This window comes from Leptopilina boulardi, unplaced genomic scaffold (assembly GCF_019393585.1).
Source record: "Leptopilina boulardi isolate dan_hultmark-lab unplaced genomic scaffold, ZJU_Lbou_2.1 LbouV2_350, whole genome shotgun sequence".
NCBI classification, from domain to species: domain Eukaryota; kingdom Metazoa; phylum Arthropoda; class Insecta; order Hymenoptera; family Figitidae; genus Leptopilina; species Leptopilina boulardi.
The window spans coordinates 477,160-492,553 of NW_026137919.1; the positions used below are offsets into that span (position 1 = coordinate 477,160).

The window sequence follows — 15,394 nt, forward strand, 5'->3', positions numbered from 1 at the left end:
GTCCATATAGATTTGTTATTCATGGACCACTGTGCGCAACTAGACGTTAGTCTCTCTCCTCATTGTCAGTTAACATTGGGAGAGTTGTTTTCTTAAAACCTAGAGGAACTGCAGCTTAATAAAAAAGGGTAGTTGCTTTCTGAAATAAAAGTGTGTTTTGCGCTTTTTCTTGGGTTACTTTATCTCATTGGGTAAACATATTTCTCAACAGTAATCTGTCCGTTCAGTTTGAAAAAAATGGATTCGAGAACATCGCGTTTAAAGTAATATCAGCAATGTGGCATCGCGAATATTGTAAAAGTTATGTTTCAGTTAAGAAAAAATGTATATAAATCGCAATTTTATGACATCCGAATCATCATTTCCGAAGAAATAGATCCTGCTGAATCAGAAGACTTCTCGATTTTAAACCAAGTGATAAGCGCGCGCCTCGAGGCATTGCAGCAAAATCGATAATAAAGTAATTTAAAAATTGGTTTAACTCTAGGACCAATTGCATATTATTTTAGGAGTTTAAAGTATTATTTCAGATGAAATAAAATCGATTTTTTCAAAGTTCTAGAGTTGTGTTACACCTTCAGTTAGCAAATATGTGTTTTACATTAAAAAAGCCTGGTAACATTAAACTATACCATTTTCTAAAAGTAACTAATTAAAAAAATTCAGCTTCTGTAGCTATCTAGATTTTTGAAGAATTAGCATGCATTGATCAAATTACATTTTAATATAGACAATTTAATTGGAAATTTCATATATTTTCAAATAAACTTTAAAAAAATTAATTTGATTTAAAATTTAAAAAATTATTTTACTCTGAAGAAATTATTGTTTAATTTAGTTGAATTAGCAGTATAATTGCCTGAAAATTTTATTTAAAATAAAGTAAGTGATCTGAATGGAAGATATATTTTCTATGTCAGACCTTCATCACTTCTACTAAGATATTATTAGGTAAATAATTTGTAAGTAGGATTTTATAATACCAGAAGTAAGAGGTGGACTTCTTGATTTAGGTGATGTAACGTATCCAACACCTTTCACTGAATTTTGTTCATCGTCATCCATTGAATCAGAATTTTCTGCAATTAAAAATTTACATGTATCAAGTTAAAAGGCTAGTGTACCAATAAACTTGTGTTATTAATGTCTCCAGTCAAAAAAGAAGTACAGAATGGTAAAATTTTTCAAATAATATACATATTTCTCAACAAAACAATATAATTTTAAAAGATGAATATTAAAGGAAAACTAAAATGTATGTTTTTGTAGGCAGAACAATATATATTTGGGCGATTTCACGTGAAATTTGCCATGATATTTTACATTCGGATAAATATATTTTTTCCGTTCCTTGCAAAAAAAATAGTATACGTATTATTTTATAAGTGCACAAATTTTCAAGTTATGAATTTTTAAAATCTGGGTATTTTGAGGTTTTTTAAAAGTAAACATAATTTTCAGGACATATAACTCCAAAAAATACTGAATTTAAGAATTTTTGACAAGAAAAAAAAATTTCAATTTTTCATTGACTTTCGAAATATGTTAATGAAAAAAGTTTTGAATTTTCATATTAATAAAACTGCGAGTAAATATTATATTTGTAGGATAGATACTGAAAAAAATAAACTATAAACTTTCAGTGTTACCAATTATTTGAAATTTTTTTAAATTTTCTGTACCACACTTTAGAGTAGATATAACAGAGTCAAAATTCCTGAAGTGTACCAGCCAAATTTCATGTTTTTTGTATAAACTTGTAAATATACAAAATTATAACGTAAGAATGAGTTAATTAACTGGCGTAAAGGATTTTTTTAAAAAAATTAATTTCCCCTAGTTATAAACAATTGAAGCTTTTTGCAGTCTTTTATTAAAAAATGAATATCATGGAACAGTGTGCACCGATCTTTATAAAATTTGGTATGCGTGCTTAGAAAATAATATAGTTTAAATTAAAATTATAAAAATTTTAAATTGTTTAATTTCAATAATTGTTATTGCAAAAATAATTGTTTATAAGCAAAAAAAACAATGTTCTCATCCACGTAGAAAGTTGACATAAAAATCATTGGAAAGGATATTTTATAAGGATTCGATAACCGTTTTAAAATTTAGTGGATCGCGATTATTAACAAAGTTACAGCGTTTTTTCTGCCGCGCTGCACGTCTCTATACCGCTCCTCCGCGCGAAACAAGTATGGACACGTCAAGCGCTTGAAGTGCCGCTTTATTCACTGAATACTGTTTCCATAATTTAAAAAACTTTTTTCCAGTGAAAACGTGTTTTTAAACAAAATTAATTGTTTGTGTTGTGATTATTATAATAGTTTTTCCATGTAAATGTTTGTGTATGTTAAGCAATTAAGTTTAGACGTTGTGTATATTCAAGAATTGCACATTCTTTAAATGCAAAATGCCACCGACTAATAAGTGCTGTAATCCATTATTAAAATCAAAACATAATTCAGTTTACAAAAAGTTAAAATGTGTTACAAATAATTGGAAATCTGTGTTTAGTCCCCTCATTGGGCTATATGTATGCGATTCTTGTAGGCGTACTTTAAGTAATGAAAAAGTTGAAATTAAAAAAATTTTCCCAATCGTTTCCGAAGATACAGAAATGAAAATTGGATCGGATAGTACAGATGAAGAATTAGGTAAAATTTATATTAATATCTTATAATTAGAAATTATTACTTTATTATAAATTACTTTTTAACAGGTAAATTAAAATTTAGTTAATCTTAGAGTAACATCTTTTCTGATTCAGCTTTATCGAAATTAACCAAGAGCTATTTTATATAGAGCTATGAATGTTAATTATATGAATTAAAATATCTTTATTTATATTTATTTATTTATCATTTTAACTATATCTAATAAAATTCTTTGCATAAACAGATGACAATATAAAGGATCCTACATGTGAGTTTCGCACGGTGGATCGAGATTTAAAAATTGAAAAAGTTCAAAAAATTCTTCATGAATATGTCACACCAGATCGCAAAGTGAAACGACAAAAACTAGACATTGAAGAAAACTATGTTGAAGCAATAACTGTTTCTAATCTAATTAAAAAAGTGATGCAACCTAAACCGATAATAATCAGCGAACAATTAATTCATGATATTAATAATGCGTTATTGGAAGCAAAATATTATCATGAAAAATTAGAAATTTTAACAACTCTTCCAATAGAATTGAGTATTCGGCAAATACGGGCTCATTTTAATGTTTCCCGCCGCATGGCATCTCGCGCAAAAAAATTAAGACTAACAAAAGGATACAAATCTCGCCCTGACAAGAAAAAAGGTCGACCTCTAAATCCTGAAATCGTAAAAAAGGTTAAAGACTTTTACTTGTCAGAAGAAAACAGTCGAATAATGCCGGGGAAAAAAGACTGTATTTCTATTAAATTAGATGAAGGTCGAATAAATGTTCAAAAACAGCTTTTACTTTATGATCTGAAAGACTTGTATTCAAGCTTTAAGGAAAAATTTCCGGATGATAAAATCAGTTTATCGAAATTCTCAAAACTGCGACCCAAAGAATGTATCTTGGCAAATAGAAATGGGTGTCACAATGTATGCGTCTGCAAGACTCATCAAAATATTAGATTAATGTTCCAAGGTTTAAAATCTGAGTTGAAGAAGAACCAGTACGATTTAACATTGACTTACAAGGATGTATTAAAAGATATGATGTGTGAAGATCCCGGATCACCTTGCCACTTATTAAATTGCTCAAAATGTCCCGGTTCCGCAGGTTTTTGTGAAAAAATACGAAAATTATGTAGCGATTATTCGGTAACGCAAATAAAATACAGTGAATGTACCAACACTGACAGGTAAATTCGAAAATTAATTTTGTTTTTTAATTATTTGTCGTTTTTTAATTATTTGTTTAATTCAAGTGGCTTTCAGAGCTTTTAGAGATTCACTACTTTTAATTCGTATGTTAAAATATTTTTTACAATTTTTGAAAATTTATATGAATTGTTAATGTATTATTTATTTATTTATTTCCATTATAAATTTTATGTTTTCAATTTATGTAAGTGCTATGATTTTTAACTAGATGTGAATTGAAGTCTCAGCAAGTTTGCGTTGAAGATTTTTTACAAAAAATGAGAGAAGATTTACCGACGTTATTAAAACACGATTTCCTCGCAAAATTTAAAGGAGAGTTTGTGTGATGGAGAATTTTTAGTTGCGTTAGATTTTTCAGAAAATTATAGCTTTTGTGTGCAAGATGCCATACAAGCGTACCATTGGTCTAATGCGCAGGCCACATTACATCCTTATGTAATATATAATAGGAAAAATAATAAGCTTCAGAATGACAATTTTGTCATCATTTCAGAAGGCGATAAGCATAATACAGCGTCTGTGCATCTCTTTAACAAGAAATTGATATCTTATTTAAAAGCAAAACACGGAGAAGAAAAAATTAAAAAAAATTACTTGTAACATATTCTTACTTATAATAATATTAAAATCAACCATTTACCACTACTACTTATATACTACCTACAAAAGGTTTCATCTACTACGGAAATAACCTAACAAGCAGTGGAAAGTGAACGCGGAGGAGCGCGTAGAGACGTGCAGCGCGGTAGAAAAAACACTGTTACTTTGTTAATAATCGCGATCCACTAAATTTCAAAACGGTTATCGAATCCTTATAAAATATCCTTTCCAATGATTTTTATGTCAACTTTCTACGCGGATGAGAACATTGTTTTTTTTGCTTATAAACAATTTTTTTTGCAATAACAATTATTGAAATTAAACAATTTAAAATTTTTATAATTTTAATTCAAACTATATTATTTTCTAAGCACGCATACCAAATTTTATAAAGATCGGTGCACACTGTTCCATGATATTCATTTTTTAATAAAAGACTGCAAAAAGCTTCAATTGTTTATAACTAGGGGAAATTAATTTTTTTTAAAAAATCCTTTACGCGTAGCGCACAACTTGATTTTTTTTATGTTGTGAAAGAAAAATCACAATTAATGTTCACATAATATTTCGATTCTAATGTAAAAAGGTAATTTCTATGATAACAAACAGAAACCAATAGTTACTTTTGTATCTAACATTATAATTTTTCGTGAAAAGTGGTTTTTAAGGCTGAAAACGTCAAAATTTGACCTGTCCCCACAGAATGTTTAAAGAAATAATTTAATATTTTTAGCAATGTGCACTAATAAATACAATTACTGTTGACATTTTAGTATTGTATATTTTAGTGGAATTGAATAAAAAAACGTTTGATCAAAAAAATAATTATTTTCTTTTTTTTTACTATTTATGCTTGACTGCACTTTTGTGTGTTATTCTGCGTTTTATTATTAAACATTGAATTATTCAAATAAAAGTCAAATAAAAGTCAAATATTAACATAGTTGTACTTCAGTAACAGCAAAAGTTACTTTCTTTAAGTTGATCCATGAAGAAAGTAATCAATTTTTTAATTGATTTATCCTTTTTTTACACATTTCAAGATTAAAATTTGTACAGGGCATCACAAATTCGTCTCCACCGGCATCCACCTACCCTTCAATATTTTTTTAGATAACAAAAAATAATTAAATAATAAATATTAAATAAAGTGTAGTTACATTATTATTACTGTGTAACAAACGAAATTAAAAATATTTATTATAAACTATCGTAGCTCCGGTCAGTTTACAATAAATTGCCAAGTAAATTTTTATAAATTACCTCATAAATTTCCATAAATTACCAAAATAAAAGTTTTTAATTTTCGTTCGCGCTATATATATTTTTGTAAAATACCGCATAAATTTCCATAAATTACCGAAATTAAAATTTTTAATTGTGATTTATGCTTTACATATTTCTATAAATTACCGCATAAATTTCCATAAATTACCGATATCAAAATTTTTAATTGTCGTTCGCGCTATATATTTTTGTAAATTACCGCGGAAATTTCCGTTAATTACCAAAATTAAAATTTTTATTTGTGATTTATGCTTTACATATTTTTATGAATTTTAGACAAAATTTCTATAAATAACCGCATAAATTTCCATAAATTACCTCGAAAATTACCGAAATCAAAATTTTTAATTGTCGTTCGCGCTATAATATATTTTTGTGAATTACCACAAAAAATTTAAAACATTTTAAATAAAATTTTCTACTATTTTATAGAATTCAAAAAGCAAAGAATTGTCTTTTTAATTTGTTTAAAAAAATTAAAAAATTATAAACAATTTTTCCTGCCCACCATGTATATTTATTTCATGACACTTTATCTTCAAAAATATGTATTGATATTTATAATTTCGATAAAAAAATATTTTTAAAGTTTCAAACATCAAATCGAGCGCTACGCGGAGAATCGCACATATACAAAAAATTTTACAAAAAGGATTTTCATGTATTTTTGAATTGTGACATAAATATATTGCATTGAAGGTTTATTTGTATTTCCTTTTGTAAACATTTAGATTAGTTATTTTAACAACAGATATTTGTAACACGAGGACCCTAAAAGGCTCTTTAAAGCACGAATTCTGTAACATCATACGAGTAAACGCGTATGGTCAGCATATCCCAATATTTTTTAGCATATCATCATAAACGTGACTTTGGAGACAATATAATACTTAGATTAGACTAAAGAAAACTGACTATGGTTTTGCATTGATAACATCACTACCGTTTGGTGATTACAGCCCAACCTCTTTATAACTGATCGAAAGGCGGTTAGGGGAAGAAATTAACAAATGTAAGGGGCCCCCACTACTTATACTACTTATTAAGAGGTTGTTGATTATATTTTTTCCGACTCAGAGTGGGGGACTTGTCGAGAAATCAACTGACTTTCAAGCTTATAAAGAGGTAGTTTATAAAGAGGTTTGGCTGTAAGTGAATTTTTCACCGTCCGATGAAACAACTTAGTCTTGCTGTTAACCAATCACAGTGAAAGTACTTAGTCATTGCTTAGGGGTTGTTCACAAATCGTGTCATACTCCTTGTAAGGAGGAGGTCAAGTTGCCTGTGATGAACTGCAGAAGAAATCTAATTTGTACGTATCAAAATGTGACGTCATGGGGAAGGGGTCTAAAGTGGTCCGGAAAAAATGTGACGTTGTTTGTGAACGACGCCTTACAGACCAAGGCATTTAGTAATTAATTTTGAGTTGAACGTCAGTAAACATATTAAAGTATTATAAATCGTGTTTACAATCATATGTATAAAGAGAGCCTCCTAAACGAATTTATAAACTTTTTTAAAAATTAATATTAATTATTAGATTAATATTTATTATTAATATTATTTTTTTTAAGGTAAGATGTCTGTAATATGTTTCATTAAAAAATATTATTGCATCCAAAGAGACATTTAAAAAAAATCCTAATTTTTTCCTGGACTAAAATTAAATAATGTAATATTTTAATCAACCTTTCATAGGTGAAAAGAAAGTAGAGAACCAATAGAGACCCTGTGAAGCAACCAAATGTAATTTTTAAACGATTCTTCCTTGAAAATTTCAGAAAAAAATTCTTAATTTCTTCCTAGACTAAAAGGAACTGATGCACTATTTTTTCTACTTTTCTCAGGTGAAACAATGTAGAAAAATTACGAGAGACCCCGTGACGCTACCAAATGTAATTTGAGAATCATTTTTCCTCTAAAATTTTAGAAAAATTTTTTTTATTTTTTCCTTGAATAAAATTAATTTATGCAATATTTTATTCAACATTTCTGAGGTGGAATGAAAATAGAAAAACCACCATAGACCCGTGATGCTACCAACTGTAATTTTAAGGACCATTTCTCCTCTAAAATTTTGGAAAATATTTCTTCTTTCCTCTCGGAATAAAATTAACAAATGCACTTTTTTCTACATTTTTGAGGTGGTAACTTTATCTTGGTGTTGATAACTGTGTGTCAGTTTCAGCATTATAAGGTATTTTTATATTTAATAGTACATTTAATTGGCCAGATATAACACTTACCTTTTAATTGTGCTTCAAATTTTTTTTCTCTTTCCTCTGCTTCTTTTAGCTTCTGTTTCAAAAGAAGAATTTCCGAATTTTCATTATTTAATGGAATTTCTGAGAGTGAATCGTGTTTCATTAAGGTCATCTTTTTCTTTAGAAACGTTTCTCTTTCCATGTTCATTTTTGATTTTGAAATAATCAATTTTCTGGCCTACGTTGCATAAAATTTTAAAAATGTTGAACAGAATTCGTGAAATTAGCAGAAAATGTAAGAAAATTTTTATTCTAAATTTGGGAGAACTGGATTTATTTACCTTTTCTAATTCTTACGTTAAATCTCAGTAAAAAACCAATTAAAATAAATTGAAATGAATTAAGTTTTACTTAAATTCTTCGAAATCCCGTTTACCGATTCGTAATTACAATTTGAAGTACTGACAGATACAAACTAAAAATTTTGCATAAAGTAAGAAAAAAATAACAAATATGTAGTTGACATTATCAAATACGTAGTTAATCAAAAGTCCCTACGTAAGTATTACAAGTATTCCAATTTAAAAGAAAATTTCATTTTATTTGCTGGTTATTGCAATATTAAAATTTTTTTATTTCGAAAAAAATGTATTTAATCATTATATTAGCAATTTGCACATAGAATGATAGAGAATATTTGTAAAACATTTGAAAATTACTGGAAATTAAAGATAATTAATAGAGTAGCTAGTGGTATAGTCATTGTGTATTTTTTAAGTTTTTATACATGAAGTTTTATATAGTTAGAATCGTTAAAATCAGAAAATTACAAATATAACATTTTAAAAAATATAATTTGAAATTGAAATCATTTCTTATTTTGCGTTAAAAAGTCATAAAATCTGATGGAGCCTTAAAATGATCCTTTTATAAAAGGGAATATAAAAAAGGTAAATTGTAATGAGTAAAAGTAAATTAGCGGTTTGAAAGATGTAAAAAAAATTTTGTCCAGGGAATTTCAAACACTTTTATTTATTTATTGAAAAAATATATATATAATAATTATTAAAAATATATAAATAAAAAAAATTATTTTAAAATAATATCAAAAAAATAATAATTTGTCTATAGAAAATGTCATAATTATAAAACAAGTTTATTAGTTGAAAAAAGATAATAATGAAATTTCAACTGATTTGTTTCTTGCTTTTTTTGAAAAAACAAAATTTTGGAAAATCCAGGTAAAATACTACGAAGTATCATCAAAAAAGATTTAAAAAAAGATAGATAATTTTAAAATTTGTGAAAGAAGTTCAGTTTTGAGAATTTTTTTTTTTTTTCAATACAGTATTTCTATATGTATTTGTCAAAAATTTAGATTTTTTTTATCTCTAGTATCCCTTAATGTGTAAATCTCTTTAAATTCAAGCACATGTTTCATAAAGCAATGTTCAGGCTTCACAGAATAAAATTTGCTAAAAAAAGGGGAATAGGGGAAATTTTATTTAAAGAAAAGAAAAATAAGGTAAAATTTTAATTTATATTTTCCTCAACCAAAAATCTTTTAAGTTGTTTTAAATTACACTACCGGTGAACATTTTGAGACCACCCATTTTCTTGATGAATAAAATACATCTTAACCTTTTCTCTGTTAGAGAAAAAATTGATACTGCGGTCCCGAAATGTCCAATAAATTCTAGTTGACAAATTTTTATGAAAATATAAGAATTTATATAAGGGTTTTTGGGGTCTCTAAATTTAAAAAAACTTTTTTTCATGATTTGTTATTGTTTATTAATTGTTTACTAGTTAAAAATAGTAAATAATTATTTAATTATTACTTAAGCAAATACCATTGATACACAGAATGAAAATTATTTCTAAAGTAATTTTTTTTCATAAAAAATTTAGGTAATTTTTTATTTTATCAAACCGAAAAGCTTCTTGTAAAAAATAAAAAAACTTGAGTTTATTCATATTTTTCAAAGGAACTGAAATTTTAAATTAATTTAAATTAAATTTGTTTACCTAAATTAAATTTTAAAACTAATTTTCTGTTATAAAAAGAATTCCAATTTTCCTAACTCAGGCCTTGGGTTTACTTTAGAAAGAGAAAGAAGTCGTTTTAGTCGATTTTCATTACAACAAAAATAGAAAAAATTGATATTTTTTATTCTTAATAAATTTTTTTAGCTAATAAATATTTCATTATTAGTAACATTTATTATTAAAAATTAAATAAATTTTTTCTAATTCTATAATAAGAATATTTCACAAGAACATTTCCATGAACTTTTTTCAAACTTCATAATTAAACAATGACAAATTAAATTACTTTAAAAGAAGAAAATATTCCAAATTATTGTACAAATTATTCAAATTCAGAATTTTGGCAAATGTTTTAAATAATAAAAATTTTCAAAGAAATTAATTAAGATATTATTGAAAAAATTAATTTATTAATTGAACGTGTTGTAAATTTGAATTCTTGAAAATTATTGACAAAATTTTAAACAATAATTAAATTTCAAAGAATTTTTAATAAAAAAATTTGAATTTTTGAAAAATTAAATTAAAATTATTGAAATAATTAATTTAGAGAAAATTATTTTGTAAATTTAAATTGCTGAATACTTTTTATAAGATTCAGACAATAACTGAATTTAAAAAAAAATTGTATTGAGCAAGTGTTTTAAATAATAAAATTTTCAGAAAATGTTGTTAAAAGTATATTTTGTACGAAATAGTCGAAAAAGTCGCATTATATAAAAACTAGTCAAAATAGTCGCATTCATTTTAAAAAAGTCGAAAAACTTGTGCAATCCGACACTTGTAATTTTTTAGTTTAAATTTGTATTTTTATGAAATATCCCATTATTCGAGTTTCAACATAAAATAAGGGAAATATTCATAAAAAAGGTGAAAAAGGGGAATTTTTTAAAAGAGAGGAAAAATAAGGAAAACACTATGAAACCTGAATGTTGCTTGTTTTTTAAATGAAAGAACCTATCACAGATATCAGAACAATGTACCTTATTATCTTTATTTCTAATAGGGCTATCCTCCTCTTCAGTCGATGGGTTTTCTCTAATCGGTGCTAGTCGAATTCGAGTATTCGCCTTTTTGTATTCATCCACTTTAAGATTTATTGCTTTACGACTGTCTGCACGTAAAACAGAATTCATTTCGTGTAAATAATTTGAGAAATACAAAAAGAATCAAAAATAAAAATTCATTTTACTTTATACTTATAAATGTAAATTTTTTATGTATTAAGTAAACAGGTCTGAAATTTAATAATTATTATCTTAAGATTTTAAATCTATTATAATTTTTTAAATTTTTGTTAGGTTTCTGTATCATGTATTACAAATCTTTATTTTATCAATATAAGAGTTAATACATCTACAATCTTATTTAAAAATTGTACAAACTTTAAAAAACTAAGTATTTTTAGAAATATTTAAAAAGTAGCATTACAAAATAAATATTTTAAAAAATAATGTCAAGAAAATTCAGTTACACATATATGTAAATAGTTTTTTATTTAATTACGTTTTTATACTTTTATTAAACTAAATTTTAAAACTTACTAGGGTTTAAAACCTTTCTTTTTTAAAAAAACAAAATTGATGTTAAAAAATGATATGATAGGCAAGTATTTATAAAATCCATTTGTCAAATAAAATTAAAAATTTTACTTCTTTAAATATATTTAACCAAAAAATTAACCAACTTTTCGCCCAAATGACATACTTTTCAGAAATTCTAGTTTTCATAAAAATAAGAATTTATATTTATGAAGGAAAATATTAATCTGTACAGTTTTATATATTAAAAAAATGATTTTATATGTAGTAAACAAATTACAACTTACCAGCTACAAAAACAATTTGGGCATTGTAGTAATGTCCATCCTTCCACTTGACACTATACAATTTATCTCTATGAAGATTGTCAGATTTGAACTTTTTTATTTGGTCAACATTTGTAACAAAAAAAGATTTATCGTCTACAAATCTCACATATGCATACATTTTTGGTGAATTTCGTTTTTAGATTCTTTATTTATTAATCTCCATGGAGAAATAACAAGGACAATCTTTTATTTTTTGCCCATTCAAAAGGGTCAATGCACAATAGTTTCTTTAAGGCTAACGCACAATAGCTTCGCGAACGAAATGTATGAGATAGAAAAGGATAAGAATATATTTCTCTCTTTTTCTAACTCATGTTTCACGTCCTCCAACGTCTTTTGCGAAGCTATTTTGCTTATTCCTGAACAATGTGCATAGGACCGTTTCCGAGTTGGGATTTTTAGCGCACTTTTTATAGGCCGTTTCCGAATTAGTTAAGCAAAGTCCACAAGGAGACAGAAAGAGCACTTAAACGGTAGTATGACGTCACTATAGAAGCTTCTACGCGCCACCTCGTAGGCGAAAACAACTTATGCTCGTTTCATATTTAGCATACAGAACATCGATGTTTCAGGCCTAAAGGCCTAAGCAGAACTAATTCTTGAACGGGAACGCAAACGTAATGGAATGAGTAAGAGAAGGATAGACATAATGTTTTTCCTTCTCTTACTCATTCCATTCCGTTTGCGTTCCCGTTCAAGAATTAGTTGTGCGTTGGCCTTAAGTCCCATGACAGCGCGAATGCAGAATGCAAAGTAGAAAATCATAAGGCTGTAGTCCCATGGCAGCGTTTTGCGTTGCGTTTTGTCACTAGACCCTGAGTGTAAACATAGCAAACATATATTTGCATCTCTTTTACACTCATGGTCTAGTGACAAAACGCAACGCAAAACGCTGTCATGGGACTGCAGCCTTATATTTCCAGAAATATACAAATCTGATTGGTTGTTCACAATCTGATTGATAATGGACAACCAATCAAATTTTTGCATTTAGGGAAATTAAAGTAAACCATTTTTTTTACCGAAAGTGTAAATGCTCCATTAGAATAAGCGCTGCCTATGCGACGCGTAAAAATTTAGTAACTGTATAGCAACTTTTAATTTTAACAATAAAGTCACTAAATTTTTATTAGAGCAGGGTGCAGTAGTTGACGAGAATTATGACAAATGTCGAGTAGCGATTTTGGCGAATGAGGAACTGTCGGAGAGAGAGGGCATTGAATTTTTTTGAAAAATTTAAACAGTAAATTTTTGACGACTTGTAACTTTTAAACAAAAAAAAGAAAAAAAATTTGCCCTATATGTTTTCGAAAGGTTTTTTCCTGCTCTTTCGAATGGTTCAAAAAATTTTTTTTTTAATTCAAATTTTGACCCTTTTTTTGAAAATTAAACCTTTTTTCAAATTTTTTTAAGTTCGGTCTTTTTTATTCTATTTATTTTTTTTTTTTGAAAGCTAAAAATGTATATTTTCACCACAAAAAATATTGAGATGTCCTTTTTTGTTATTTTCGAGATACTAATTAATTAATGTTAATAAAAAATGTAATATTTTAGAAATAAATAAAGTTATTGCAATCCTGAAGGTACCCATTGAAACCTGAAGTAATTCCGTATCCAACGAACCCTTTATGGACTATTTTGGATCAGAGCATTTTTTATAAACAATTGCCATGTTAGCCAATTGTTTATTAACAATCCACTAAACCAAAGTACTTCATATAGGGCTCGTTGAATGCGGAATTTTGTCAACTTTCCTTTAGTATCGTCAGAATTACGATAACTTTATTTGTTTATAAAATATATCATTTTTTATTAACCTTAATTAATTAACTAATATCTCAAAAATAACAAAAAAGGACATCTCAATATTTTTTGTGGTGAAAATACACGTTTTTAGCTTTCAAAAAAAAAAAAGGACCAAACTTAAAAAAAAGTCAAAAAATTATTGATTTTTAGAAAAATGGGTCAATTTTTGAAATTTTGATTTCACCAATCGAAAGAGCACAAAAAAACATTTGGACAACATAATATATGTCAACATTTTTAGGGTTCCGTACCCGAAGGGGGAACCCTATTAAGTGAAGCAAGGCATGTACCCCCCCCCCTAGCGGCCACACGAATTTATCTAGAGGGCTGAAATTTGGTATACATATGTATTTTGGCGTGTAGATTACAGGAAAAATATAGCGAATCTCATAGGAATTAATTATCATAGCGTTGTCAAGGAAAAACCATGAATTTTTACGAAAAATCCCTAAAAATGACTATGTACCCCCCCCCTGGTTGCCACATCTTTTTACATAGAGAGCTCAAATTTGGTACACTTATGTATTTTTACGTGAAAATTACAGGAAAAATATAGCTAACATGATTCGGATTAATTTACATAGCGTTGTCAAGGAAAAATCAAAAATTTTGAAAAAAGCGATTAATCCTCCTAGCGCACACAATATTTGACGAAGGCAGTTCATATTTCGTATACTTACGTATTTTTGCGTGTAGATTACAGGAAAAATATAGCGAGCACAATTGGAGTTGATGTTCATATTATTTTTAAGGAAAACTCATATTTTTAGAAAAAATCATGGATTTTTCGAATAAAAAAAGAAGAAAATTTTATCCTAAGGGATCCAAATTTATACTTTTTTACGTATTTTTACGTGTAGATTACAAAAAAAATATAGCGAGAACGATTGGAGTTGATAATCATAGCGTTTTCAAGGAAAAACTGATAATTTTCGTTATATGTGACTATGTGTCTATCTATGTGTTTTTATGCTCACATTACAGGAAAAATTAGGCAAAATTGGAATTTTTCCACCTGCCTTTACACTTTAACCCCCTTAAATTTAAGGTTTAAGGGTACGGAACCCTCAGTTTTAATGCGAGTGTAACTCGCACTTGTCCGATTTTTTTTATCTACTTATATAATATTTACAAAGCACGAAACTGTGAGTGCAGAAGAGATGGAAAGACATCGCTATCCTTTTCACTCTCAGGCTGCAGTCCCATGACAGCGTTTTGCGTTGCGTTTTGTCACTAGACCATGAGTGTAAAAGAGATGCAAATATATGTTTGCTATGTTTACACTCAGGGTCTAGTGACAAAACGCAACGCAAAACGCTGCCATGGGACTACAGCCTTATGATTTTCTACTTTGCATTCTGCATTCGCGCTGTCATGGGACTTAAGGCCAACGCACAACTAATTCTTGAACGGGAACGCAAACGGAATGGAATGAGTAAGAGAAGGAAAAACATTATGTCTATCCTTCTCTTACTCATTCCATTACGTTTGCGTTCCCGTTCAAGAATTAGTTCTGCTTAGGCCTTTAGGCCTGAAACATCGATGTTCTGTATGCTAAATATGAAACGAGCATAAGTTGTTTTCGCCTACGAGGTGGCGCGTAGAAGCTTCTATAGTGACGTCATACTACCGTTTAAGTGCTCTTTCTGTCTCCTTGTGGACTTTGCTTAACTAATTCGGAAACGGCCTATAAAAAGTGCGCTAAA

The 15,394-nt window shown here is 27.6% G+C and overlaps 2 protein-coding genes across 2 annotated transcripts in view; one reads left to right on the top strand and one right to left on the bottom strand.

Annotated features, from left to right (window-relative positions):
- Positions 1-1,075, bottom strand: part of LOC127286134 (uncharacterized) — a 32,268-nt gene extending 31,193 nt beyond the window's left edge. Inside the window, exon 1 of the mRNA XM_051312448.1 lies at positions 984-1,075. Within this exon, the coding sequence (XP_051168405.1) occupies positions 984-1,065 (82 nt within the window). The 5' untranslated portion in view covers positions 1,066-1,075. The remainder of the gene's footprint in view (positions 1-983) is intronic.
- LOC127286122 (uncharacterized) overlaps positions 1-15,394 on the top strand; it is a 570,090-nt gene that overhangs the window by 302,451 nt on the left and 252,245 nt on the right. The window lies entirely within an intron of this gene.